The sequence below is a fragment of the Lepidothrix coronata genome, unplaced genomic scaffold, assembly GCF_001604755.1.
Source record: "Lepidothrix coronata isolate B3197 unplaced genomic scaffold, Lepidothrix_coronata-1.0 Scaffold27, whole genome shotgun sequence".
Lineage (NCBI taxonomy): Eukaryota > Metazoa > Chordata > Aves > Passeriformes > Pipridae > Lepidothrix > Lepidothrix coronata.
Genome location: NW_016690207.1, coordinates 7,053,462 through 7,080,717, shown reverse-complemented (window position 1 = coordinate 7,080,717; position 27,256 = coordinate 7,053,462). Strand labels below are relative to the sequence as shown.

The 27,256-nt window shown below is 51.7% G+C and overlaps 1 protein-coding gene across 7 annotated transcripts; it reads right to left on the bottom strand.

The window, feature by feature from the left end:
• Positions 1-1,476: 1,476 nt before the first annotated feature.
• Positions 1,477-22,815, bottom strand: ST14 (suppression of tumorigenicity 14). 7 transcript variants are annotated; one of them, XM_017809866.1, is made up of 20 exons: positions 22,675-22,815; positions 22,291-22,439; positions 11,884-12,043; positions 11,528-11,655; positions 10,895-10,965; positions 10,301-10,461; positions 9,837-9,872; positions 9,186-9,423; positions 8,918-9,057; positions 8,401-8,498; positions 7,808-7,917; positions 6,862-6,992; positions 6,512-6,616; positions 5,342-5,449; positions 4,832-4,945; positions 4,511-4,639; positions 3,973-4,159; positions 3,560-3,834; positions 3,145-3,281; positions 1,477-2,646 (listed from the first exon to the last, which is right to left on the bottom strand). In XM_017809866.1, the coding sequence occupies exons 2-20, from the start codon at positions 22,294-22,296 to the stop codon at positions 2,485-2,487; spliced, it is 2,496 nt and encodes an 831-aa protein (XP_017665355.1). In that variant the 5' UTR covers positions 22,297-22,439; positions 22,675-22,815; the 3' UTR covers positions 1,477-2,484. The 7 variants fall into 7 exon arrangements, with proteins under 7 accessions (XP_017665355.1, XP_017665354.1, XP_017665352.1 ...); XM_017809865.1 differs by having other exon boundaries at positions 22,291-22,815; XM_017809863.1 differs by lacking the exons at positions 22,291-22,439; positions 22,675-22,815 and adding an exon at positions 20,106-20,188.
• Positions 22,816-27,256: the final 4,441 nt, after the last annotated feature.

Here is a 27,256-nt window from a genome sequence, read left to right as displayed (position 1 = left end):
CTTGCTGCTTTATTTGTGCTTTGGTTGTAAGAATATTTTTATCCATGTCCATCCTTGTTGCCCTTTTCCATGAGCACAAAGAGCTGTGAAGGGAGGGATAGCCAGATCATGCCTTTGTACTTGGCCAGAGAAAAATGCTGTGGAAGCCTGAGCCCTTTCCTTGCAGGTGTAGGACTGAGGATGATGTGGGACAACAGGCTCTTCCTCTGTACAGTAGAAATATTATGATGACAAGAACAAACACAGTGGGTTTTTGTCTCTGCTTCTGCATCAAGTGATCTTACGCAAGGCTTGAAATTGTCCCCTCAAGTTGTGTTGAAACTGTGAGCCCACAGCAGTGGGAGGAAGAAGCTCTTCACCCCAAATTCACTGAGAGGTTGCTTGGAGAAGCCAGTGTGCTCTTCCCAGGGAATTAAATCTCAGTTTTGTGCGTGTTTGGGGCTTAAAGGAAATACACTGGCAAAAACAAGGATGAATTTGATGCCTGAGCCAAAAAGGCATTTAGGAAATCTCCCCCCGACCCCAGTAATTCAGGGCAGGTGATATGAGATCCGAGGAGCTCTGCTGGTCTGTGCACTCCAGCACACACAGGGCAAGGAAAGGCTGCAGGGCTGAGCCAGCCCCTCAGAGCCCCCCCTGGCTTCCTCAGAGCCCCCATGTGCTCAGTGCCAGCCTGGAATGGGGCTGTTGGGGAGGAAAGAGGATCTGTGGTGAGTGACACTGCTCTTGGTAAAGCAAAACCTGTCTGAACACACTTCTCTTTCAGATTCGGTCGCACAGGATTCACACTTCTGTCTGGAAAAGCATCTCCTGCACCCTTGCTTGGCTCAGCAATCCTCCTGGATGTGGCAGGATCCCCAGACCATGTGTGGGCACAACAGAGAGTGAGTAGACACCAGATCTTGTCCTCAGCAGGTGATGGAACATCCCACTGCAATTCCCCCGGGTGCAGGTGCCAGGGGCTCTTTACTCCTATGGCACCCTGTTATCCCAGGCCACTTCTGGGGATCATCATCCATAATACCTCAAATTTAGGGAAGCTTTTTGTGGGGCTTGTCTGGCAGAGCTACCTACAAACTGGGACATTGGAATTAAACCATTTGTGCCTTATTGGCTGTGACAGCTCAGTGCTGCAAACGGCTGCTCCCTGGGCAACAGTGACCACAGTAAATGCTTCTTTTATGTTGCTGCAGCATCATATAAGCACAGATATAAAAATGTTCCTTACCTCTGTTTCTCTGCAGAGAGGGCTGGGGCACAGACCATTCTCCTGTGAGCCCTTACAGCTGGTTTTTGTGAGGATTTCTCCCTAGACTCTTCTTCACCACAGTGGAGCTGCTGTGCACAGGGGTCCAGTATTCAAGTGTTTTATGTGGAGCAGCTCCACTTCCTCTTAGCACTGGGGGTCTGTGCTGCTGGTTTCTGACTCAGGAACATTTGCACAGAAGCTCAGGAAGAACCACACAGGTACAGTACTAGAAAATATCCCAGTTTATTGGAGCATCTCACTTCAGAGAGTTTTACAAAACAATGTATTTACAGGTAAGGAAGGTACTAACTCAACTCAACTGGAGTGGGCTCTGCTAGAGCAAGGAACAGGCTACACAGGAGAGAGGAAGGAAATCAGCACATTCACAAGTCACATTTTTCTTTACAAAAGTAGGATGAGTGTAAGGCTGGTGTGGGCACAGCTGACCCATGTTGTCCTTGCAGGGAGCACTCCAGGACGGATTCAGTGCAGCCTTTGTGCTCTCCACCATCGCTTCAGGCACCTGGAGCTCAGCAGAAGCTGTATCAGCTCAGCCCAGAGTGGAGTTAAGGCACAGTGTGGGGATGCCAATGGCCCTGGGGTCTCCATCTGTGCAAGCAGCTCTTCCCATGGCTTCCCTCAGGGTGAGTGATGGGTTCTCTCTTTCTGGCCTCCAGCCCTGGACTCAGCCAGGCCAGAAGCTGAGTTGGACAGAGGATAGAAGAAGACCACAGCATGGGACAAGAAGGGGACCCCCCTAAAACGATGGTAAGACCTCCCTTCTCCACCCCTCACAACTGAACACCACAGTGTGGATGGCCATTTGAAAACAAATGCAGGACTCAGAATATATTCTGAAAGCGTGTTTTTGAACCTGTCCAATAAAGTTTGCCTCTAAACAAAAAGTGTTTGTCTCTTTTTTCTTTTTTTTTAAATTTAATTATTTTTTTTTATTTCTTAAGTTTATTATTATACGTAATCTTGAATGATGGCTCATTCATGGGAGCTGCACTAGCTTACCCACCAGGGGAAAAACTTCTCCAAACATGAATTTCTAAGCTGGGAACACTAAAGACTGAACCAAACCATCAGCTCTGGTGCACAGGGAGTCCCAGGCGCTCCAGCGAGGTAGAGGGAGGGTTGAAGTTCACAGTAGAGGCTGTGCATAGCTGGCAGTGCCAAGTGTCTCCAGCCAGCACTGTCCAAGAGGTGTCCAGGCAGGAATCCATCCATCCCTAGAGGCCTGTGTTCTGCTGGATCCAGTCTCGCAGGCTGGTGAGCCGGCTGTACACTCCAGGCTTGTTCCTCTGGGCACAGCCATCCCCCCAGCTCACCACTCCGGCCAGGAACATCCGACTGCTGGGCTCCACACTGACCAGGGGGCCCCCGGAGTCTCCCTGCACACAAACACACAGGAGCATGAGCACCAACCCCCTACAGTGTCCTAATACAAAGTGTTGAAGTCAAAACTGAGCAAAAAATAATCAGTCAGTAAAACTCTACATCTCAAAAACAGTTCTAACTCAGCACAATTTTTTGGCTGTTCCCTGAAACAAATATTTAAGTCTGGCAATAAGAGTTACAGGGCCAGAACACAGCTATAAAATCGAGCAGTCTGTCTTGCTAACTAAGAATAACGAACAGCCAGAAGCTGGATGGGGTTGTATCTCCTACTTGGTCAAATGTTTTTGAGTGTAAGTCCTGCACTTTTTTTTTGAGTGTAAGTCATGTGTCGACACAAGTTGCTGCTGGCACCCATTCCAATCTGTCCGTTGTCTGAATCCAGGAGGATTCACATACATTTGTTGTAGGTTAAAAGTGTAAATATAAGTGCAAATGGCCTGCCTCCCTAATGAATAAACAGCAAAGAGCACTAACTCCAAGTGCTGCCCTACCTGGCAGGCGTCCACACCCCCAGTCAGGATCCCCACACACATCATACGTGGCGTCAGCTGGTCCGTCAGGAGCTGGTTACACACAGTCTGGTTGATGAGCCTGATCTCTGCCTTCTGCAGGATGGAGGCTCCAGTGCCTGTGAGGGTAAGTAAAGTACATATTTTGAAGCAGCTCCCACTTTTTTACCCTCAAGAAACACAAAAATCATAGAATCACAGAATGGTCTGGAAGGGATTAAAGCTCATCTTGTTCCACCCCCTGCCATGGGTAGGGACTCCTTCCACTAGCCCAGGTTGCTCCAAGCCCTGTCCAACCTGGCCTTGGACACTTCCAGGGATTGGGCAGCCACAGTTTCTCTGGGAAAACTATATAAAATATGTAAGTGCAGCCCCAAATTCCCACGCCAGCGCTCACCTCCTTCCGCGGTTGCTCCCCAGCCAGTCACCCACAGGTCCTTGCCCACGGGGAAGTTGTGGGTGGCATCGGGCAGGCAGATGGGCTGGACGACGGCCGAGAATGTGACGGGGTTCTGCAGCTCCAGCACGGCAATGTCGTAGTCGTAGGTGTAGTCGTTGAAGAAGGGGTGGGAGATGACGCGCTTGATCTTCCGTGTCTGCACGTTGGGGCCGCTGAGGTCACCTTGGTCGGTCAGGCCCAGGTAGGCTGTCCACAGGCTGGGGTCTGAGTACCTGCACAGGGCACGATACACAGGGTGAGGCCCCATCTCACAGCTCGCTGCCTTAAACAGTTTCCTCAAGAAATGCCTCTCAAAATTGGTGGTTTCCTATTGAAATGCCTGAAAAGGGACGGACCCGGCTCTCCCGTACCTGATGCCCTGCAGGGGCAGGAAGCAGTGAGCTGCTGACACGAGCCAGCTCTCCGAGACCAGCGAAGCCCCACAGATGTGGCCCTGGCCCTTGACGTGCAGGCTGACCTGCCATGGCCACTCTCCCACGTCCGAGTTCTGCCCACCGACAATCCGCGACTTCCTGACGTAGGAGCGGGTCCCGCAGTCTGGGGTGGGGAAGGAAAGGGGTGCTTGGTTACTCCTGTTCCGATTCCATACCTCCCCTCTGTTCCTTGGGGATATCTGACAGCACGAGTGCCCCATTACTCACGTCAGGGAGGGCTGATGCTACATTAGCTATAATATTTACTTCCTAAATACACAAATGTGCAGATATTCCTGTATTCCCCATCTTGAACAACGCAGACACTCCCCAGGCTGATATAGAACACATCCTGGTATTTCCAGATCAAGCCACCGCACAGAAATACCCAGAGGCTCTCTCTGCCACACTGGGGTGTTTCTCTAAGAGGCCCGGCCTAGAATCCAGTTGTTCCCCCCATTCCCAGGGCACTCACTGCAGTTGTCCTCGTCAGAGTTGTCCTCGCAGTCCTGCTCCCCGTCGCACTCAGGGTTCTGTTTGCTGATGCAGTGCCCGCTGCGGCACTTGTACGTGTACTCCTTGCAGGGCACTGTTGTCTGACCTGCTGCAGGCAGGACAGAGAGACAGGGGTCAGACCCAGTTCTGGGGAGGCCACACTGCCCAGGAGCCCATCACCTCTTCCCCCCATCTCCAGGACATGCCAACCCCATGAGAAAACACACGCCGGGATGCCCAACCACCAAGAAATCCATCAGAGGCTGCATCCGAGGGAGGTGCCCCCACAGTCCACCCTCACCTGTGCTGCAGCTGCCCTCGTCGCTCCCGTCCCCACAGTCATCCTTCCCGTCACACTTCCGTGCGTTGGGGACACACTTCCCGTTGTCACACTTGAAGCTGTCGGCTGCACAGCCTGGGGACAGAGAGCAGCTCCTGAGGGCAGGGCAGGAATCCTGCAGCGCCTCGACACATGGCTGTGTCCACTGCCTTCCCCAAGTAAAGCCTCTGCAGCTCCAGCATCCTGTGTCTCCAGTCTCTTCTTCTCCAAACTGCACACCACCCCCCAGTTACTCAGTCCTTTCTTTCCCCAAAACCCATGTTTCCTACACCTCTGCACATCCTTCTTTCCTCCAAGCTCTCGCTCGGGGCTCAAGGAGGCTGCATCAGATGAGTCCTTGTCATGCCCCGTGCCTGGCTGTTATTTTGGGTTTCTTGCCCACTCATTTCCAGCACAACACTTGCTTCCCTCCATCCCACAAACCTCCACACTCCCAGTCCCCTTTACGCCAGCCCTCAGCGAGTCACTCACTGCACTGCAGCTCGTCACTGTTGTCACCACAGTCGTTCACGTTGTCACAAACCCAGAACTTGGGCTTGCACCAACCATTCTGGCACCTGAACTGCTGCTCAGTACAGCCTGGAAAAGGGCAGTGAGAATCACAGAATCATTAGGGTTGGAAAAGACCTTCAAGACCATCGAGTCCAGCCTGTGACCGATCCCCACCTTGTCACCCAGACCAGAGCACTGAGTGCCATGTTCAGCCATGTCTTAAACACCTCCAGGAATGGGGACTCCATCACCTCCCTGGGCAGTCCCTTCCAATGCTAGAAATCAGGGGAGAGACCTGCAAAGGCACCTGTGGAGTCACCAGTGACCCATCCACCATGGTAGTTCTCCCAGTGGGTGTGCAAACACTTGGGAACCCACCAAACAGCTCAAGACCATGCGCATGTACATAGATACACGACGCACTCAGGCTACAGCACAGTATTTCCATTTTTCTGGAGAACCAAACCATTTGGAACTGTCCTGTCTCAGGCAGCAGAGGCTGAAGCTGACATCACTGCAGGACAGCCTCAGGCAACAACTGAAGCAAAGCACTTGCTACAAGCAGCAAGAAAGCACCTGAGAAACCCTGATCATGGGCCACTCTTCCTCAGAAAACTACCACTCCCCTGGGAACCAGATCCCAATCTAGGGGATTCCATCCTCTCTAATGAACCGCAGACCCTGGACAGTAACACTAACTACAGGACAGCTCTGCTAATTCAGGAGGAAAACTTGTTGCACAAAGACACAACTCCATGTATCCCACAGGTTTTCCAGATGTGCTCTGCAAAGCCTGCCCGGTTGGGTAACAAAAGGTGTCCCTTCACAACACCCAGCTCAGCCAAACCCACAACCAGGAGGATTACACAGAAAAACACATTCCCAGCTGAGTGGGACTGGAAATGGAAAGAGATGCCACTGGGAGAGGGCCGGATTAGCAGGAATTCACAGCTCCTAGGCTGGGAAAGGATCCCAAACAGATCCCATGTCGAGTGCCTCTCACTGCAGTCTGGAGAACAGCGGCAGCGCTGGTTCCAGGCAGCACCGAGGCACACTGTCCAGAACAAATACCCCCAGAACAGCCACCCCAGGGCATCATGACCCTTCCCATGCCATGCCATGCCAAAGGGAAGCCAAGGATGGACTTACTGCAGGATCTCTCGTCGCTGCCGTCCACACAGTCCAGCCACCCGTCACAGCGCATGCTCCGGTCGATGCAGCGACCCGTGTTGCAGGTGAACTTGCCAGGGCAGGCTGGGAGGGGGAAGGGAGCAAAACCGCATGTGAGCCCTCCAGGTGTCCCCTCTACATCACCTCCCCAAACCACACAGCGCTCCCTGTGCCTGCCTCCAGCAGAACATAGCAGGGACACAATGAGGTTTGCGGTAAAATAAGACAAGCTGCTATGCCCCTGGAAAAAGCTAGGGAAGCACGGAGGAGGAGCAGCTCTGGATCTCAGGGAAATCAGTTTCTCCCCCAGCCCCAGGGTTCCAACTCACGGTCGCTGGAGTCGTAGGACAGGTACTCTGCAGAGAAGCCCGTGTCTGTGTAGGACTGGTCTGAGTGGAACCGGACCTGGATTTTGTTGGTGCTGCTGGCCACTACAAACTGGGAGCGCTCCCCACAGTACCTGCAGGGCAAAGGGGAGTCAAGTGCTGTAGCAAACTTCCTTCCATCCCTGACGTCCCATCGGCACAGAGCTGAGGGGGCAGAAGAGCAGGGAGCAGGTCTGATCCCAGCACAAACTGCCAGGCCTCAGGGTCCAAATTCTGCTGCCACTCACACTAGGTTTGAGCCAGTTGCAAACACCAGCTTGTGACCTTAAGAACGACTGTGAACAAGTTTTTCCACATCCCTGCCTGCCTCAGTGATGTGTCTGATCTCAGATATGCTGGACTTGTACAGGATCCCATCCTACCACAGGCAGGTGTGACCATGTACACAAGCAGCACTGCAGGAACTCAGGACTATAGAGGCAAGTGCTGCTACTCAGAACCCTCTCTCTGAGGCAGGGTCAGCTTCCTTGCCCAAAACATTGCAAAACAAGACTAATCACGTCCCTGTGCAGTACCAAGTTGTCTGGCCCAGGTTCCATCACGCTGTGTAACAGCACATGGCCAATACATCAGGAAATGCATCACAGAACACAACGGAACTGTCCTGAGAACAGAGATTTGCTCATTCAAGCAAACCCATCCCAGAAGTTTTTGCCTTCCCTCACATGAGTCATGTGCCATGACAGAATCTGGGGGGATTCAGCTGCAGCTGGGTCTCATCCCCAAGCTTGGGGTTCCCCTCTCACCACAGGGTAATCCCAGCACTCTCCTGCCTCATCCCATCCTAAAGAGCACCAACACACTTCCCACAGCAGGTTTAAGGAAAGCACAAAGTTCTGTGTTACTAAACAAAGCCCCTCCACGGGTCAGAGAGCACCCGACAACCCACCTTGTGCTGTTGATCTGCACATAGTCCTTGGTGCAGGAGCTGACGGGGATCCCGGGCTCCAGCACAAAGAACATGTTGAAACGCACCTTCACATTCTTTATAGAGGGAACCTGCAAAAGCAAGCAGAGTCAGTGGGGATGCTGTTTTCCGGAGCAAGGAAAAGGGAATAAGCTTCATGGGAAGAGAATAGAAGATAACTGAAAACAGGAAGAAGTCAGTTTTCCAGAAGGAAAAGAAACACCTTCATAAAAGTCACTATGAGCCACCCCAGTTGCAGGATCTCTGATGGAACAGGCACACAGAGGGGGTGGAAGCCAGACCTCTGGTCACCAGCCAGTGACTGGACTGCCCCAAAGCTCCCACTCATGCTTTTTGTGTGAAGCTACAGTTTTTCGGGGGGCTACTATAAGTGTCACGTGGGGTTCAGGCCTCTCACTGCCTCTTCAGCCTTTGCCCCCAGCTCTGAACACCTCCCTCAGCCACGCCAGACTCAGAGCCTCTGGGCAGCAGCTGCTGCGAGCTCCCTTGGACTGCGTCTGCATGACCAGAGTCATTGGACAGCCTAATGAAGGGACGGAGAGGGCCCACCTCACCTCAATGTTCCACACACAGTCTGTGTCTGGGGGGTAGTGTGCCGGGTAATAGGGAGTCGTGAAGGTGCCACTCTCTCCCTTCAGGGTCCCGCCACAGGCTGAAAATAAACACAAGACGAAAACAGGTTAGAGATTCAGAGATGTGGTTTGCCCAAGCCTCAGCTGGCTGTCACCCAAGGCAGGAAGGGAGGCAGAGGCAACAGTGTCTAACAAGGTTAAGTCACCCTCTGGAGAGACCAGCTCTGCTCCAAGGCTTGAGAGAACCCAAGAGATCAATTAGGTGCTTTCTGCATACATCAATCTGCATGTCTAACCCAACGTAACACCTATTTTGGCCTCCTCAGGGACATCATTACAGCAGCCAAGAGCACTGTGGGCAGGGCCAAGATGTGACCTGTTTCCAGGTGCTCCAGCCCTGGAAACATCCCTGACAAACTGACCGCAGCCACACCCACCTCCCTGTTCAGCTGCCCCTGGCAGGGAGAGGTGGGGGAAACAGGCCAAGGGCTCTGCTCACCTTTCATCTTTGGGAGCTGGAAGAACTCAGCCTTAAAGCCAGGGAATCGCCCCTCCTTGTTGGTAACCAATGTGATGAGCATGACGTTCTGGGAGGACAGGAAGGTCAGGTTGTAGGACGGGGCGTAATTCCCACAAAGCCTAGGAAGCAAAGGACAGAATCCATGAGGCACAGCTGCACAGGTCAGCTCCGAGCAGGGACAGGAGCTCAGGTCCCAGCAGGAATCTCAGTGCTCAGTGCTGTACAGGAACATCCCGGGGACACTGACCTGACCAAAGTGTGGGGCTCCACGGGGCTCAGGGAGTCGTAGACCTTGATGTAGTCACTGTCATCTCTGCAGGGCTCCAGCTCTAGGGTCTTGAAGGTGAGGCTGATCCTGGAGCTGGCATCTGCCCTCAGTGCCCAGTAGCAGAGGGCATTGTTGGGGTACGGGCTGTTGGGGAAGCCCGGCGTGGTGAAACTGGTGACCTGCCCTTCCTTGGCGTGGAGGGAGAACATGCAGCTGTCTGCCCGGAATGCAGGGAACAGTTAGCAAGGTGTCCTGGTTCCAGCCAGGGTACAGGTCATTTCTTCTCAGTAGCTGTTACAGTGCTGCGTTTTGGATTGCGAATGAGAACAGTGGCTCCAGCTGGGCTTAAAACCAGGAAACAAGGCAAACGAGGAGCTTCTGCCCTGCCTTTCCCTGGGATGCAGAGACTAATTCCTCCTCTGCCTGCAGGCTGTCCCTGAGCAGATGCCTCTGCAGGGAACATGCTTGCTGGATAACGGTTGTGCCACACTCTGTCTGACCCCACACCAGCTCCAAGGAGCACACTGGGGCCTGCCTTGCATGCAGAGCACCCCTCTCCAGACCCTTCCCCATCCTGCAAGGGAAATCACCACCCTAAAGAGGCCACGGAGATTAAAGAACTGTACTTACTGTCTCGGGCCGAGTGAGCTATGCTGGGGTCCACAGCTGCAGGAGAAAACAGAGCTGGTGTCATCCTTCGGGCTATGGAGAATCCCTGGGCACATAGCTGAGGTCGTCCCCAGGACCTGCACTGATCTGGCCTCGCTTGTGGGGTCTCTCCCTGCAGGCTGGCCAGGGCAGGCTGCTCCTGCCCAGGCTCTGGGGAGCTGAGGGACTGAGCTTTTCCTCAGCAGATGCAGGATTCATCCCTGTCCCTCTGCACTCAGCTCAGAGGAGAACACAGAGCAGGTCTGTGCAGCCTTCCCCAGTCTGTACATCCCATTAAGCTATGCTGTGAAATCCAGGTCCTTACACCCACCCTGAGGGTTGTCTGAAGGCCCCCAGAGGAGGGCTGTGGCCAGCACCTTCCCTCTCCAGTGACATATCCCCCCCGTCCCACGCGGAGGCCCAGGGACGGCGGAGCCAACACTCACGGAAAGCGATGACCGACTCCACCTTCAGCAGGGGGTTTCGCAGGCGGGGGTTCCACCTCTGCACCAGGCTCTGCTTGTCAGCCATCGCCCTGTCCAAGCTCTGCTCCCGGTACTTGGGGACAAGGAATTCGGACCAGTAGTAGGCAATGACGCTGCCTTCGCTGTGGGAAGGGCAGTTGTTGGGTTGAGGGCAAGGACAGACATGGAAAGGCTCAAGTACCACTAGAAGAAGGGGCCAGGCTACTTGATGAGACATTTTTGGATTTTAGCCATGGGGAAGGGAGAGTCTTAAGGGTAAGTTAAGCAAACCATGCCCAGTAAAGGCCGCTGCCACCCCGGGGAGTCCCTCTCAAAGCTGCCAGGTACCACCCACTGCAGTTCACTTCACCACACCTTGATTTTCCCAGGACATCTGCCAGAAAACAACACACTTTCGGGTCGCTTTTCACTGCCCATCCTTTCCTGTGTCACTCACGGTGACTACTGGGTGCCTCCACCCACAGCACCCCGGGAATGAAGGCAAATATCTGTGTGATATCCCAGCATTGCCCTCCTCCACTCTCAGACCTGGCTCAGGCAGCACTGAACACTCACCTGAAGGCAGTGATCACTGTCTCTTTGTGGTAAGGGCCAATATCTGCATGATTCCTGTATATCTCCTCCACCTGAAAGGGTTGAAGGGAGGGTTCAGCACGTCTAGAAGTGAGGAAGGAGGAAAGGCTACAGACAGACAGAGCTTCAAGCCCACTGTGGAAAATCAGGGCACATACCCGGCATCCCTGGCTGCAGGAACCTGCAGAGCCAAAGAGAGGAAGAAGGAAAGTTGAGAGTCCCAGAAGAGCCCAGACCCAGCATAGCACAGCCTCCTCTGACTCAGCTCTCCCCACTCTTCCCGGGGGAAGCACAAATTCCTGACTCTGAGGTGAGAGGCAAGACCAGCCACGGCTTCAGCATGCAGGGCAGACACCCTCCTGCCTCAGCTCCCAGCCCTGATTCATCACTGACCCTGGGATGTGCCCTGCCAGCTCCTACAGCACCAGGCTGGAGCTGGGATGCCAAGACCCAGCTCCAAGGCATGTCCCTGCTTCCAGCCAGTGTGTCAGAGGGAGCGAGGAAAGCTGAGAGGAGCCAGGAAGCTCCAAGGAATCTTACACGAAATATCCCCATGGCCACAGGGAAAGAGGAAAATTCCTGCTTGCAGGAGGAGGGATGCAAGAAGCCTCTTACCGTGCTCTTCACCTTCTGGGCCAACATGCTGAACTCTGGAGAGCTGGAGTCCTCGTAGGCATCCAGGAATTCCCAGTTCAGAACCCGCAAGTGGCCATTGAAAACCTTCCGGACGGGCGCGTTCCTGTCTGGAAGGGAAGAGTTCAGGGTCAGGAAAGGCAGTGAGGGCTGGGATTATGGCATAGCAGGTCCCCAGTGACAGCAATCGGGGTAGGGGGGTGGAAGTGGTGTCCTCCCACCTCCTGGAGCCTTCCCAGAGCTAGGAAGGGCACATGTGAGCAACACCAGGTAAAAAAGCTGGTAACAACACCAGGGTATCACCCTCGATGCCACCACCCTCCTGATGTCACACTCACATTTGAAGTGCCAAATCAGGAGGCCAGTGGTGAGGGAGACGAGCAGGAAAACCACGACCAGGACGGTGACGACCACGTGTCGCTTCGGGCCACGCTTCTCCACCTTCTTGGAGTTCATGGCAGGGAGGAACTCCACCCCTTCATCCAGGTGGTTCATGTCCTGGGAGAGGAAAGAAGGCAGGATGGTGAGATGGCTGTTCCCAAAGCCTGGTTTGGAACCACAGAGCAGCCTGGAGCAGGTTTGTGGACAGGGAACGTGGCAACTCCCCAGCACTGAGGGCACAGGCAAACCTCGGCATCGCAGCTCCACAGCCACCCCACAGCACCCTGAAGGCTTCTCCTTTGCTTTTCTGCACACACCTAATTCCTTTCCGGACCTAACACAAAGTCACGCGCTCAAGGGGCACGTCCACACACCCTCCCGTGACCATGGCAGGTCACAAGCCCACAACCTCTGAGATGTGCCTGCCAGCAGATGAAACGGCAGAGAAAAATTCACCCCTTTGCTGGTGGAAGGTGTGTCACTGCAGCTTGTGGGGCACAGCACACTATAAATAGCATTTCTCTAAAAGAAGAAATCAAGCCACTTCCTCCCTGAACATTTTCACAGTGCTCTGTGACGTCTCCCAGGCCAACAGCCCTCCTGTGTTTCTGCTTGGAATCTCCCATCCAGCAGAAACACCCATGAAAAGAAACAAACCAAAAATACTAAGCTGAACACACAAGACAGCTGGTGGTCTGCCCCACAGACCACAGGCAGCCAGACTCTCAGGACAAGATGTGGAAGAGCAGATCCCAAAAAGAGGAGGAATGACACCCACATCACACAGCTCTTGCTTCCACCTACCCCACATTGGGCTGGGTGAAGAAGAGGAAGGCCTGTGTGGCATCAGCTGTGAAACCCTCGGTTCCCTGGGGTTTCACTTTCTCCAGCCTTTGGTTCCCTCCCTCCATCCTTGCCCTGCTCATGTACCTGCATCTCCAGCCCAGGGGGAGTCAGAAGAGCTGCAGATCCAGATGTTTTCAGAGGATGCCACACAGCATCCTTGGCACAGGCTGATGTCAGGGGCCTGGATCCACACCCACTCTGGCACCTCCTGTCCTCCCAGAGCTGGCAAACCCTCGTGGGCAGAGCTGACCACACCTTCTACTTTCATTCTGTGCCTCTCTCAGGTAGGAAGGGCTCCGTACCTGCTGCAAACAGCCCAAACCATAGGGATCCCTCAGCTTTCTGCTCACTGCCTTCCCATTTTCCCCTTACCAGGCATCCAGCAGCTCCCTGGGCTCTGATGACTCACCCAAATCCATGGCAATCACACACCCCCCTGTGCCCCAGAAGGGGTAAGGCTGCCCCACAGACATGACCCTGGGTCAGACACTGCCTGTCCTCTCCCAGCCCAGAGCTGACACAAACCTACTCTAATGGCTCGTGTTCATTTGGTGCAAATGTCACAAGCCCCTAACGGTCAGAAAAAATAGGGACAAGGAGGATATGGCTTCATAGGACACGGGGCAATGGCTTTACACTGGCAGAGGATGGGGTTGGATGGGATATAGGGAAGGAATCCTTCCCTGTGAGGGTGGTGAGGCCCTGGCACAGGTTGCCCAGAGAAGCTGTGGCTGCCCCATCCCTGGAAGTGTCCAAGGCCAGGATGGAGTAACCTCATCTAGTGGAAGGTGTCCCTGCCCTTGGCAGCGGCGGGGGGGGGGGTGGAACAAGGTGAGTTTTAACGTCCCTTCCAACCCAAACCAGCCTGTGATTCTAGGAAAAACAATCAGCAAAGGGGATGCTGTTGACAAAGCCTTCTGCATTCTCATGCAAACTCAAGCAACCTCACTGCACTTCCCTTATGTGCTTCACCATCTTATCTTTCCCAAGCCTCACCTGGCAGGAAAGCCCAGCTCCCACTTGCACCATTCCCCCACTCCTTTTGGCCTTTTCTTCACCCAACCCCTGTCCTCTCCTCCCACCTCCCACAACCCACCACAGCCTCTCCTCCCTGTGGTATTTGCCCGGGGCCCTTCTCAACAGAAATTGAAGTTACAGGCACCTTACCCTGAGTTTTTGTTAAGGACTACAAGTTTAATCCTCTGCAAACACCAGAAGGCCACCACGACCAGAGCAACAAACCAGTTTTCACATCACCTGCTCTCAAAATCCTCTGAGTTTATCATTTGGCAACACAGGGAAGGAACCTTCATTCATTTGTGGGATTTACTGCCTAAAGCTGGGCTGAAAGAACTGTTTCCATCCCCAGAATAAACAGACCTAGCAGGGCCACAGAGGACAATCCCATTGGGAATACTCTGAATGCTGTTTGGCCTCTGTGATCACACAGGAAAAGCTTGACAACATAACCCAAGGAAACTTTAAAACGGTCAAGATGCAAAATAAAGCTTAAATACATACAGACATCCTAAATAAAGAAACTCTTCAGTCAAAGTCAAGACTATCTGAAGTTTGACATATTGTCTTCCAAACAGCCATCTGGCTCCCCTCAGGTTTCCAATCATGCAATAAACCCCCCCCAACCAGGTAAAGAGAAGAAATTGGCCACAAATCTTGCAAGCACCTCCCCTCTCCCACTGTGGGGCTGCTCCCAGTGCTGAGCCTTCCCAGGACTTCCAACACATTGCTGTTGGTAGCAGAAAGCAAAGTATTTAATTCCCTATTAACATCTGCAGGAGCCTGTGGCAAGAAAACCACCTCAGGGGCTTAAATGATGTATCTGTTCACACAGCAGCAACTTCCCCACACTTCCTGGGGGCAGTGAGGAAGAACCACAAAGAAAACCCTATTTTCCAATAGAAAACCCGTCTGCTGAGGGGACACTGTAGAATTCCCAAACTTGAGTTTCACCAAACTGCCAGAAAAAAACAGGGCTCAGTGGCAAGCAGGAGCTGCTGCTGTACAAGGCCAGGCTGCACAACACTGGGGCTGATGCATTTTAACATCCTCTTTGAGCTAAGGTTGTGTCTTTGCAATGAAAAATCTCTTAAAGGGAGAAACTCATCAGTGGGATTAAATTAGAAGGCAAACAGAGGTTCCCTCTGCCTCCAGCATGAACAAACACACACAAAACACACGCAGTACTCCAGTGGCTGAGGTGTGACCAAGGAATTAGGCAGGAAAACTCACCATCTGATCTTTCTTTAGACAATTCCTCTGCTTTTCTTGGAAAAAATAAGGATGAAACCTGTGAGCTTACAGCACACCTTTGTCAGTTTGCTCTTGCTCCAAAGGTGAGACAGCAGCAACACCCACAGCACAAGAGAAATGACGGGAGTGTGGGGACTCCTGGGGAGCTTATTTTTGTCTCTCCTCCTGTCAAAGGTGCACAAGCAGCCACTGACACTGTTACCTGCCAGAAATTACCCAGTGATTGGAGGCAGATACCAGACCGGATCCAAAGAGGTTGCCCTCCCTCCCTGCCCTCTGTTTCGTATTCCAGCTCTCGTCCTCTCCCATCCCAAACCTTATGGAGGCCATTATGTTCCCCGGCCAATGCTGACACTTGTGTGAAGCTGCTTTGAGGAGCTCTCACCCACAGCCTGGGTAAGCAAGAGCCATTCCTGCAAACTCTCTCCCCACTACCCCGAGGATCTGAAGCATCCCCCAAACACTACTGGAATGCTGAATCAGGCCCTGCGGGAAGGTCTCAGATGAGGCCCCGTGTCCCAACCTCTGAGTAAGAGGCTGAATCCTCCCTGCCCACACTCAGCACGAACAACACCCGTTTGACCTTAGGACCAGACTTGTCTGACCCCAAAGCGAGTGGCTCAGCCTCTGCCTTCCTCAACCCCTGTGCTCCACATTCCCTTCACTGCCACCACTCCTGCTTTGGGGAAAAATTCCTGGTCACCATCCTCTGAGCTGGGTGGAGACCAGATAGAATCACAGGCAAGGCCGGCTCAAAGATCATAGTTAAACCAAGAAAATAATGACTACAATGTTAATCTCCTTTAGTTAATGGCTGCTGCACATTTCCCTCACGTCTTTGGGACAGCCCAATGCAGCAGCTCTAAACCAAGAGGAGCTGAACATGTCCTGCTCTCACCTTGTCCATGGCTCCTGCAGAAACCATCTCTAGCCCGAAGTGACTCAAGGTCTGACTCTCTCGCCCTTCTCGAGGAAACTGCTCCAATAAACATTATTAACAGAAAACCTCCCTTGATATTCTCTCTGTCTTAGTCACTGGAGCAGTTACTTCCGCCTGCTCCTCCTTGCTCAGCCCTCACTGGCACTGCCACGGCAGGGTTGGAGGGTTCTGGTCACAGTGGCAGGAAAGCCACATGCCAATCCAGTGAAAGGGTCAGGCAGACACTGCCCTAGTTCTTCCATGCCTCAGTTTCCCCTGGAGTACTGACTTCATAAGGAAAGTTGGAAAAGGAGCACTCACAGATTTATAGAGCTCTCAAAGGGCTCCTGCACACAATTCCTCCATGCAGAGTCCCAGCTCATTCCCGTGAAAAGCAGACCTCCCACTCCTCCTCCGTAAGCCACACAATGTATTTTTAACTGTGCTCTGCCAGACTGGACAAACCAGATGCAGAAGTGACTAATTCTGTCAGCAGGAAATTCAGCAGGCACACAGGGATGGTGGGAACGGCCACACAGTCAGTTCTGGAGATCTTCCCAGAAAGCAGAGAGATCCTCCTGCAAAAGGGGGGCCATGGAAACGCTGCGACATGCCATGGAGTAAGAAGATTCCTGGGATGTATACAAAGCAGTGGTCTATCTGAGATGAGCATCCCCCAGAGAGGCTAGTTTCTGGCTTGTTTGGCAGTTCCAGCAAGACGATGTGATGTGTCCCGGGCACCCAAATCCTCACTGCTCCCCTCTCGTCCAAAGCAGCTGCTCCACCTCTCCCTCAGTGTCTGCATCTGTTCACAGGACCCCGACTCACAGAAGGACTGGGCTCCCGACCATTAGTTTCATCTGTCCCTTATCACTACCAGATAACTTGTTTGTATAGAACCAGACTAAGAGATTCAGCTTCTTCCCTTGACCTTTCCCAACTCCAGACTCAGCTGGTCTGCCACAGGGCCAAAGCTGCACAAATCACAGAAGGCAGGAGCAGGTGTGCAATCAAAGCAAGTCTCACAGCAAAAAACCCATTGTCTGACACCAATATACATGGTCAAGAAAAGAAACCCATAAAATGCCATGTTGGAGGTGGCCTGGGGAGGTCTGAGATGAAGCAGAGTCACGAGACTCTGTTAGGTTCTTGAGGGTATAATTACACCCTGCAGATCCTAGTCCATGTGTCCAAGAGGCAATTCCCACCTCCCTCTTTCCAACCACACCCGCCTCAGGTGGTGTTCAATAAAAACTAAAACAAATACCACATGAGAAACGAGAGGAATGAAACCTGTCGGCTGATCAAGCAGCTCAGGACACGGGCTCAGAGCTTGGGACGCCCCAGCTTTGAGATCAACAGGGTGGGCTTGTGTGGCAAAAAGAGCCAAGAAAGTTAGATTTTCAAAACCTGAGTTTTCCTGGATCACACTGAAAGCCAAAGCATGAGGGGAAACAGCCTATTTCTCACAAGAAGTAGTGAAACAAATCCAGAAGCTGCTGACACACGGTGTTTACAGCAGCAACTCACTTCACCCAAGGAGCTCAAGTACAGCTACACCACTCTTGAATCAACTCCTGAACCAATTCTTGCTGCAAAAAAGATCTGATAAGAATTATCTCTTCACTTGTCCTCTTACTCTTGATAAAGAAATAACGTGAAAGCAGCATATGAGAGCAAAGCTTCCCCAAGGCGTATTCACGCAGTGCTGCCCCACCACGGGCAGTAATGCACTGAAGAAACTTTGCCAATGTGTTATTTTTCGTCTCCAGTTCTGTATTAAGGGCAATGGAGCTATAAAATGATGAATAAACAGGGAATATGGGGCAAGAACTCAAGGCCAGAGTCCTCCAGACTGTGTATGTCCCAGCAGGGAGGGCAGGTGCCAACAGTGAAAGATATGTCACACACACCTACTTCACGCACCAATTTTGAGCTAAACCCTCTACAGCATTTGATTGTCTTGTGACCACCCTGAGTCATACGAGAAACCAAACTCCTTTGGGTTTATTACAGAGGAAACTCAAGTTAATGTTTGCAGAGACAGCATAGGCTTGGCTTGAGCCCCGCTCCAGGCTTATCACTGCAGCTGTGTCCTGCATCTCAGCAGCTCAGAAAAAGCCACCACGCTTTTGTGTGTCTGTGGTAGCAAAGAACTGTACATTTAAGTCTTAGCAATTCTTGGGAAGAAGTGGGGAATAAAGCTACATTACAGCCCTGATCCGTGTAGCTATGAGCCATGAAATTCCTCCTTACAACACACTGATGTCCCAAGAGCTGAAAGAAACATGCCACAGATGCAAACAGCTTATTTAAATCACTCATATGTCTTTCCTGGTACAGACAGCACTGTCTGGAAAACAAAACTGCCTCCAGCAGCTGAACTAAAGCAGCTGCACCCCAGATGTGGATCAAACGCTCCTCTTGACATTTCACTCACGCTCTTCACCAGCCCCTACAGTTCTGAGGTGGATCTGGCCCTCGAGTTTTCAATGTTTGGATCCAAGAGCAAGGAAAACACCAGCACCTCTGACAGGGCAAAGCCTCTGCCTGGCAAACCCATCGCTGTAGGCTGCTCCCTCTCCACCCCAGCCCATGGCCCAGATAACACAGGCTGTTATTTGCCTGTCTATTCCGTGGCCTTTGGATGGAAAAGGCACATTCTACCCTGGGCAAGGAGAGAACTTTGCTCCAATACCTTCCCCACAGCCAGGCCCTCAAGACACTCTTGCTGCTCCCTCAAGGGTTTTACAAAGTGAACTTCTGTTTGCTGAGCAAAGGTCTGGTGAACTCTCAATTGGCCTCAGCCCTTTTCTCATCATGTCTTCCTTATCCCTGTTTGCCTTTGGCACCAACAGCAGCCAAACTGGCCTGAGCAGCAGCTCACCCACCAGCCACTACCCCAGAGAGACACACTGCACATTCCCAAGGAAGACGAGCAGCTTCTCCTCAGCCCAAGAACTGTCACAGCTCCTTCCCCGACGCAGGAGGAGACAGACATGGCAAAAACACATTTCCTCCACTGTCGTGTTTATAGGGGGCCAAGTCCGACAACAGCCAGTCCACGAGGGACAAATTCTTCAGGCTGTTTCCTGCCAGGAGGGCAGATACCATCTTCAGGGAAGTCCTCCTGGATCAGATCAGTCCCTCTTGCACTGATGCAGGGGGAGAAGTGATCCAGAACCAGGGAAGGGACAAACCTACCCCCTGCCAGGAGAACAAGGCAGGCAGGGAAGATCATGTCACACAACAGTGTCACCCCGACCCAGCTGGGAACAAGGAGCTCCAGCTGAACCGTATCAGTGAGAGCATCTCCTTCCCACTCCTGACAGTGCCCACGGCCCTGGCACACCTTGGACAGCGGAGCTGGAGGCAAGGGAAACGTCTCTTGCTGTAGGCCAATTTTCTGATCAGTGCTAGAATGGCAGCTCCTTTGTTGCTGCCAGATAACAACCACTAAACCAGGCCTTGGAGACACCCAAAGCCTGCAGGTGAGCCGGGAAGTGCTGCTGTCCTGCTTTAACCTAAAACCTGGTTTGAAACAGCTCTGTGGCACAGAACAGGCTCTGGAGGTGCAACCCAAAACCCACCAGGCCCTGCCCAGCCCTCAGCCAGGAAGACCTACATAAAAAAGCCAAGACTGTGGTTTAAACTCGCTCCGGTCTCCAAACACACTGATAAAGCAGAGGTTAATTAGCAAAGCCCCACAGCCCTGCGTTAAAATGAGCCCTTCCAATGCTTGTACAGGTTCAGTTGGATCTGTTGCTAAACAACCCGGCCCCCACGCTCTGCAAACAGTTCGCCTGCGCCGAGTTTCCTTTTAGTCCCAACCCCAGAGCCCAGTTTAAGGTGAAATCAAAACCTTGGGAGCGACAGCAGCGCCGACACCGAGGAGATCCAACACCACCACAGATGGGTGGAGATTTCCACTTTCCCAAAGCTGGTTTTCCTTTTCCTGCCCCGCTGAGCTCGGCACCGTCCCCCAAACAGCTTCTCCTGCGAGCTGGAATCCCCCCCTTCCCGAGGGATGCGGAGCCGCCCCGGTCAGCCCTGACCGGTGACGCTCCAAGGGGCCGGAGCGAGCGGAGCCGCGGCAGCTCGGGAAAGGCTGGAGGCCTCGCGGAGCCCCCGCCGTGCCCTCACCTGCGGCTGGGCGCTGTACCTCATGCCGGCCCCGGCGGCCGCCGGGCCGTGCTCCATGGCCAGGGCGGCTCCGCGGGGCTCAGGCCGCCATGGCGCGCTGGCTCCGGCCTGGGCACCGTGCCCGGCTCCTCCTTCCCTGTCCTGCCAGGTGTGGAAACGCCCCGTGGGCCCTCCGAGGCTCTGTGTCCCGCTGCAGCTCCCGCCTTCTCCTCCTGCACAGGGACAAGTGTCCGCAGGTGCCCCAAAAGCTGTGCCCAAAAGTCCCGCGTGAGCTCTGCGTCATCCAAGGGACCCTTCAGCCACGTGCTTTGCTTTAGGAAATGAAACCAAAGAAATCTTTCATCACCAGAAGCGGGAGGGCTGGCTGGCACCCGAGAATTCACAGCTCCTTGGGAAAAGCTTTGTGTACCCATGGTCTCATCTCTTTTGGGGTGACAGCACTGTCACACTATGAAACCCCCCCTGCAAAGGGGATTTTACTCTGCTGTTCCCAAAAACATCGGTGCACTCAGAGCCTACCAAAGCAAAATGTTCCCTTTATGCCAGCCTGAAAACTGCTCTCAACCAGGCTGCAGCACTGTAGGAAGGAGCCTTCTCTCGGCAAATGCAGACCAGATGCCAAGTGAAGGACAGAGCAGTGCTGCAGAAACTGCACGTGTGCCCAAAGGCGGCACCCAGGGGGTGCTCAAACATCAGCAACAGCCCCCGGCACTGTGTGGGTTAATATTAAACGGAGAGGAGAAGGAGGGACCAGCAGCAAAGACCGGGGTTCTGGGAATGATCTAATGCAGGTTTGAAAGAGGGTTTCTAACACTGAAACTGCACTGGCTTACTCCATCGTTTTCCCCTTCTTGGAAAGATGATTTCCCCACACACGCTCCAATATGTAGGTTTCTCGCACTCAAGAGCAAGTCAAGATTAAAATATCTGGATCAAACTTTCATGGAAAAGTTCTTCCCTTTTCTATCTTATATATGACAATCGAAACCAACATGTGATATGCCCATCCAAGATTAAACTGGCCATCCCACTGCCGACCCAAACCTCTTTACACCAACTGCATACAGCCCTGAAACTGACTTTTTTCCACATTTGAACACTTAAATTTCCCAGAACTCTCGTTCTGGTATAACAGGAGCTGCCCACTGATCACACCCCGCAGGGATTCAGTCACTTGCTGGGTCACTTTTGTTTTAAAATGTCTCCTGCAGAGCATAAGTTTTGCAGCCCTTTTGCGGGTGTTTTTTGGGGGAAAAAAGAGATGGCGTGAGTTCTGTGGTCCCGCTGTTGTTAAAAACACAACGTAACTTCTGGGCTCTTGTAGAAATACATCCTCCACCGCCTTCCCTGCCCCCTCAGCAGCTGCCAGAATCCCACCCACCGCACAGCAGGAAATATCCCTAGATTTAAGGTATTCCCCTTCAAAAAGGTGCTGTGTTAGTCAGCCTGGTGATGTCAGAGTATTCAGCCCTCCCGCTGGTGCCCAGCCCTGCCCAGCACTGTTTTTACAGCCACTCCCTACCTGCCGGACTTAATACCCCCGTGGGTACAAAGCAGCTGGTCCCGGCTGAGCCACTGCCCTTGGATTCTACACATTTCTCCTGTTCAGTGTACGGACTGATCTCCACCCGTGCTCCGGGATGTGGCTGATGAGGGCAAGAGGCAGATTCACTCGTATCTCCTACAAAGATCCACAACTTCTGACTTTCCACAGAGCTGTGAAAACTCAGCGCGTTCTGTCGTTCACACCACTGACATTTTACAAACTAATTCACGAGCCCAACTGAATCTTTGAACAAGGGGACGAAATCGCCGTGGGGAAAGACAACAAACAATACACGTGCTAAATATAAATATTATGTAGCTGAGAGGCTGTTGGTTTAGAGTCCTAAATAATGCCAGGATTCCCGTTTCTCTGCTGCAGAAGCACAGGGATTTCCTTCTGTGATTTACAGGCATTTCCTTCAGGCTGTGCTGCAGCAGTTGCAGAGTCACCGTGTTAGCAGCGGGTCCCCTCCTTCTGGGCACTGTACAGCCCTAAAACACAAAACAACGATTCCCAGCCTGTCTGCCATGTGCTTTTGTGGCGAGATTTCCCTGTTGTCCCTCCAGTGGTACTGAAGGATGCTGAGCCCAGCCAAGGCACTTTGAAAATGTAACAAAGCATAAAGTTCGAGGCACTTACCCACATGCGATGGCAGCAGTCAGCGACAAAGTCTCTGCTTGTTCCCACTGGGACCAGTTTATCCAAGAAAAGCCGTCGCCTCCCCCTCCTCACGTTGTCTCAGTTTGGCCACAACAGCATCCTAATAGCAGAGCCGGGGTTTAACACGCCTTTGGGAGGAAGGAGAGCCCTGAAATCTGAGAATCAAGTCCGGCTTGGTCAGAACCGCGTGCGAGTTGCAAGAGCTAAACCGCACTGAGCTCGAACCCCAGGAGAATCCCAGGGGAGACAGGGATCAGCTGCAGGAGCAGCAAACTCTCGCTGGACAGGCGGGATCCTTCTGCATCAGCTCCCAGCCCTGGGAATGCCATCCACGTGAAAGAAGGGAAGAGCGTAGCTGCTTACATAAGAAATGAAGGCCGGCTGCCTGCGGGGGAAAAGGCTTCTGGTGGAGGCAGTTCCCAGGAATTCTTGCAAAGGAGCACCATCCATCCACACCAGGTTCAGTCAGTGCCTAAAGCTTTTCCTCCCGCAGTGTGGCTCAAGGATCCTGCTCTCAGTGTGACTCCCAAATTCAAATTTCACCGGCAGTGCCCTCCCACCCAGATTCCTGCCAGACAACCCCGAAACCACCCCATCTCAAACGCTCAATCCGGTCCGGCAACTTCCACGGCATTACAAAAGATTGGGAGAGAGATAATACACACAGGGTGTCCTGTTACTTTGCATTCCAAAGAGTAAATAAAAGGCTGATTCAGTGGGAGGAGGGGAGAACGTCACCCAGCAGCGCTGTGGTTTCCCGCTGAACCGGCAGCCCCCGAGAGCACAGGGGAGCGCTGGGCTCTGCTGATGGGCACAGCGGCAGCAATTCCTGCTCCGGGGCCCCAGGCCAGTCATCTTGGGCTGATTCAGCCTCTCCCTCTGCAATGCAAGGGGAATAATTACTGGCTGTGGAGAATGGGAGCTGTAAAAGTGCAATGAGTTGCCCTCAATTGGCCACACGCTGCTTTTGGGCAGAGCAGGGGTGGTGCTTCCCTTCCGAAAGCTGTTCAGGGATTACGGTGTCATTTGGACGGGAACTTCTCCCTTGATCTCGAATGCTTCTCAAGAGCTCAGGAGTGAGTCCTGCTCACAAAACATGGATCAGAAGTAGCTTTGCCTTCCTGAGATCATGCAAGCTGGGCAGAGCCAAGGGCAGTAGTTATCTGCTCCATCCCGGGGATGACACGGGCATGAGAGGAGGCAAAGGATGTGACTGTGCAACCAACACCCTCAGCCCTCCAACACACCCCAGACAGCTCCGAGACTCGCTTTCCAAATCCAGGGGGATCATTTCCCATGCCCTTGCTGCTGGTGCCAGCCACTGACAGCCACAGGACTCCAGAGGGAATCCAAAACCCTAGGAAACACTCCGAGGATGTAAACTTGCTCCCGGGCCTATAGAGAGAGCTAGGTCTCTTTCTTCAAAGGCTCGTGAAAGCAGAGGACCCCTTTTGTGAGCTCTGAATCAGCAGCAGCAGTGTTTGCCTGGCAGAGTGGTCAGGCCTGACTGCCTGGTTTCTGGCACTGCGTGTTGTGAAACCCGGCTGCACACTCGGGCACGCCCAAAACTCTAAGTCAGGTAAGGTCCTCTCTGCTAACGAGCTGCGAATGTCTCAACTGGTTTAGCTGGGCAGAGAGATGCAGACAGTGTGCTGGAATTGCCCATTTCTCTTTGGTTTATTAAAAACAAGTAGAGCTGACCCGGCTCACCTGCATTGCCTCCTTGTGCTCCACACAAAGCACAAGTTTCCACTTAGCATTGGTGTTACCACCAAAGAAAAAGCATGCAGCTTTGACTTTTCATCTATTTTCTTTCTTATTTCCCTTATTATTCCCTTATTGCCATTTATTATTCCTCTTATTTCCCTCGCTTTGTTGGTGCAGAGGGCCAGGGATGTGGTACAATATGGGGGTTTTTGCTGTTTTGTGGTCCAGCTCTTGCTGTCTTTCAGACAACGAACTGCCTGATGTTCCAGCTGCCCTGGTAGCAGGGGACAGTGACGCTGGGGGGGTACAGTGACACTGCACATGCTGTTAATGCACCCACCTAAAGCAGGAGAATGTCAGAGGTGAGGAGCAAGCCGTGCTCCCCTGGATGGCGCCAGAACTCCCTGGAGGAAATGTCAAGCTGGAACAAGGACCCTGCTTGGCTGGGTCAGGCTTGCAGACCTGTTCTAGGCCATCTTCCACCCCAAAAGCAGCATCACGGGGTATAATTGTCTGGAAACTCTTCTCCTCTCAAGACAATCATTAAGGGGTCTTTACTTTCTGTGACTTTTCCTAACATCCCAACTACATCTTCCTCACTGCATGAAAAATTGGTAAACTCTGATGAATTCTCCAAATGTCAGACACTTGTTGCTGGCCCCCAAGTACTTGTGGGGCAAGGGTTGTCCATGGGCTGAAGGAGAAGCCCTCGGATTCCTTCCCCCAGATGGCAGGGACATGTGGGCAGATCTGCCTCACCTTGCAGCCCATCCCAACTCCTGAGGGAAGAGAGCACTGCCCTTGAAGAATCAACGAGCTAGGAACCACTGTTCCCACCCATTAGTTGTTGCTCTCTCTTATGCTTGTCTCAGAGCACAGAAAAGCAGGAAAAATGTAAACAGGGGTTAAATCCAGCCCTAATACGAACTCTGTAATTCTTGACAAAACTGTTAAAATCCAGGTGGGTGGACATAGTCAGTGAAAACTTTATTCCCATTGGAAGGAGTTCCTGGGTTTGCTCACTCTGAACAGATCCTTTCACCCTGCCCACATCACTTTGACTCACCTCCACAACACAAGTTGAAAAATGAAAAGGGAATAAATCCTATCAACCAGCACTAACTCACATTCTAATTACAAAGGACTCCTCCCTCTGACCGGGGCTCTCCTGCTCACAGATGCCTAAAAACATGGGCAAAGCTTTTGAGTTGTCCTTCAAAGGAAGAAAGTGCTAATTTTGTGCCAACCAAACACTTTGGACTTTTGGAGAAATCCTGAGCTTTGCACATTAACACCTTCCCACTCCCAGCTGTCCCAGCACAGGTTGGAACAACAATACAGTCAAGTTTTTGATTTTGGTAAAGTACCACTTTCCTACAGAGGTGGCACATGACATTGCAATGCTAAAACTGACAGAGAAGATAACTTCATTTTACCAAGATAACTCTGTTTTTCACCAGCACCAGCTTTAAAACCCTTTCTGAGCCATTTCAGGGGCCAACTCAAGTTGGAAGTCACTCTTAGTACAGCAACACTGACAGAAGCAAACCTCAATACAACAATTTATGAGGTTATTGCTTGTCATTGAGCTACTCAGGCCACCCCAGCCACGAAACAGAACTTATTTCCTGACACAAACAAAGCAGTGCAAAGGGAGGTCAGTAATTCATAAAGCTGCAGTGACTTGAGGGCTTGTGACTGTCTCAGACCCATAATTTCCCTGTATAACTGAGCACACAGGAACAATTCTCACCACAGCCTGACTTAAAAGCAACTTGCTTAAGCACTTTAAAAGTCCTCGGTGCAAATACCTTTTTTTTTTTTGAGTAATCAAGCATATGATATGTATATGATATATATGATATGCTATGTATAGCAGCACATTTTTCTATGTATGTCGTGTAAATACCAAGCAGCCATTGCTTTCCTGAGCACAAAATGAAAAATCTTCTGTTGTTGCTAAAAACTAATTCAGAATGACACAAAAACTCGTTAAAGCCATTCACCAGGTTTCAAACACTGCCAGGACCTTTGCAGGTCCGTGTTAAGACTTCAAGAAGTATCAGCACACAGGTAGAACAAAATGACGTTCTGTTTTCCAGGCTTTGACCACCTTGCTCTGGGTCAACACAGCCACTTAGTGATGCTCCGCCTGGATTTTATTGGCACTTTCTGCTCCTTCAAGTGTCCTTGTGGAACCTCCTGATCCTGGAGCTCCGAAGGACCAGCACACTTCTGCTTCTGGAAAGTGTTCTCATTTGCTGTCAAAATTAATGCAAGGCACAGATAAAACAACTTTAATGGGAAAAGTACCCTATGAGAATCCAGTTTTTCTTAATTTTTTGTTTACTTTTTAACTACTGACAGTTTCTGCTCACTAATAATGTCTCAAAAAGCAGTTAAACACCAAAATATTGAGATGCCCAGTCAAATTTTACTTTATTTCCTTCCTCATTGGCCTATGCCAATTGGAAGTTTCCTTTCTTTTTCACTTCCCTTCAGAACTGGTAATTTACTGTGTTTCATGGACACAGCAGCTTTGATAAAAACAAACAAACAAACAAACAAACAAAAACTGTTGTTAAGAAATCTTTCAACGAGGTGGTAGCGCTTTCTGTCAAGTTACATCTTGGAGGTGACACCCTTTGCCCCTTTAATTAGAGCTGAATTTAAGGCTTTTTTTCTTTTCCCTCTTGAAATACATGGTGCAGGTCCATCCCATTTTCTAATTTACAGATTTTGACTCTAAGTAACACAAACAGCAGGGCTTTTGGGAATTAGAATATTTTCTTTCAATTATTTTCATATATGATAAATAAGGATTTTGGTCCTGGCAGGTGAGTTATTTTGCTCCAGGTGTTGCAAACTGGAGGACAGTGAGAAAAAAATAATATTAGAAGATATGGATGCAAAGGCTCACCAGGTTGGTTTGGTGAATACCTCCAGGCATAAGGAAACAAATTGGTTCTTAAAATATTTACCTCTGTGTAGCAGTTTTCGGGTCTCAGTGCAGGATGCCATGTACAAGATTAATCAGGTTCAAGTGACCTAATCCACACTGAAGGGGTCACCTGACAGATGCTGTGTCATCCCTAAATTAAATCATTAATTACCACAATTTGAACTACTCATGCAGAATTCATTCTATAGTCCACAAGACAAAGTGGTTATACCCAGAGAGTGATCCACCTGCAGGAACAGGAGGGAGCTCAAATGAATTGACTTCTGGAGGGATCAG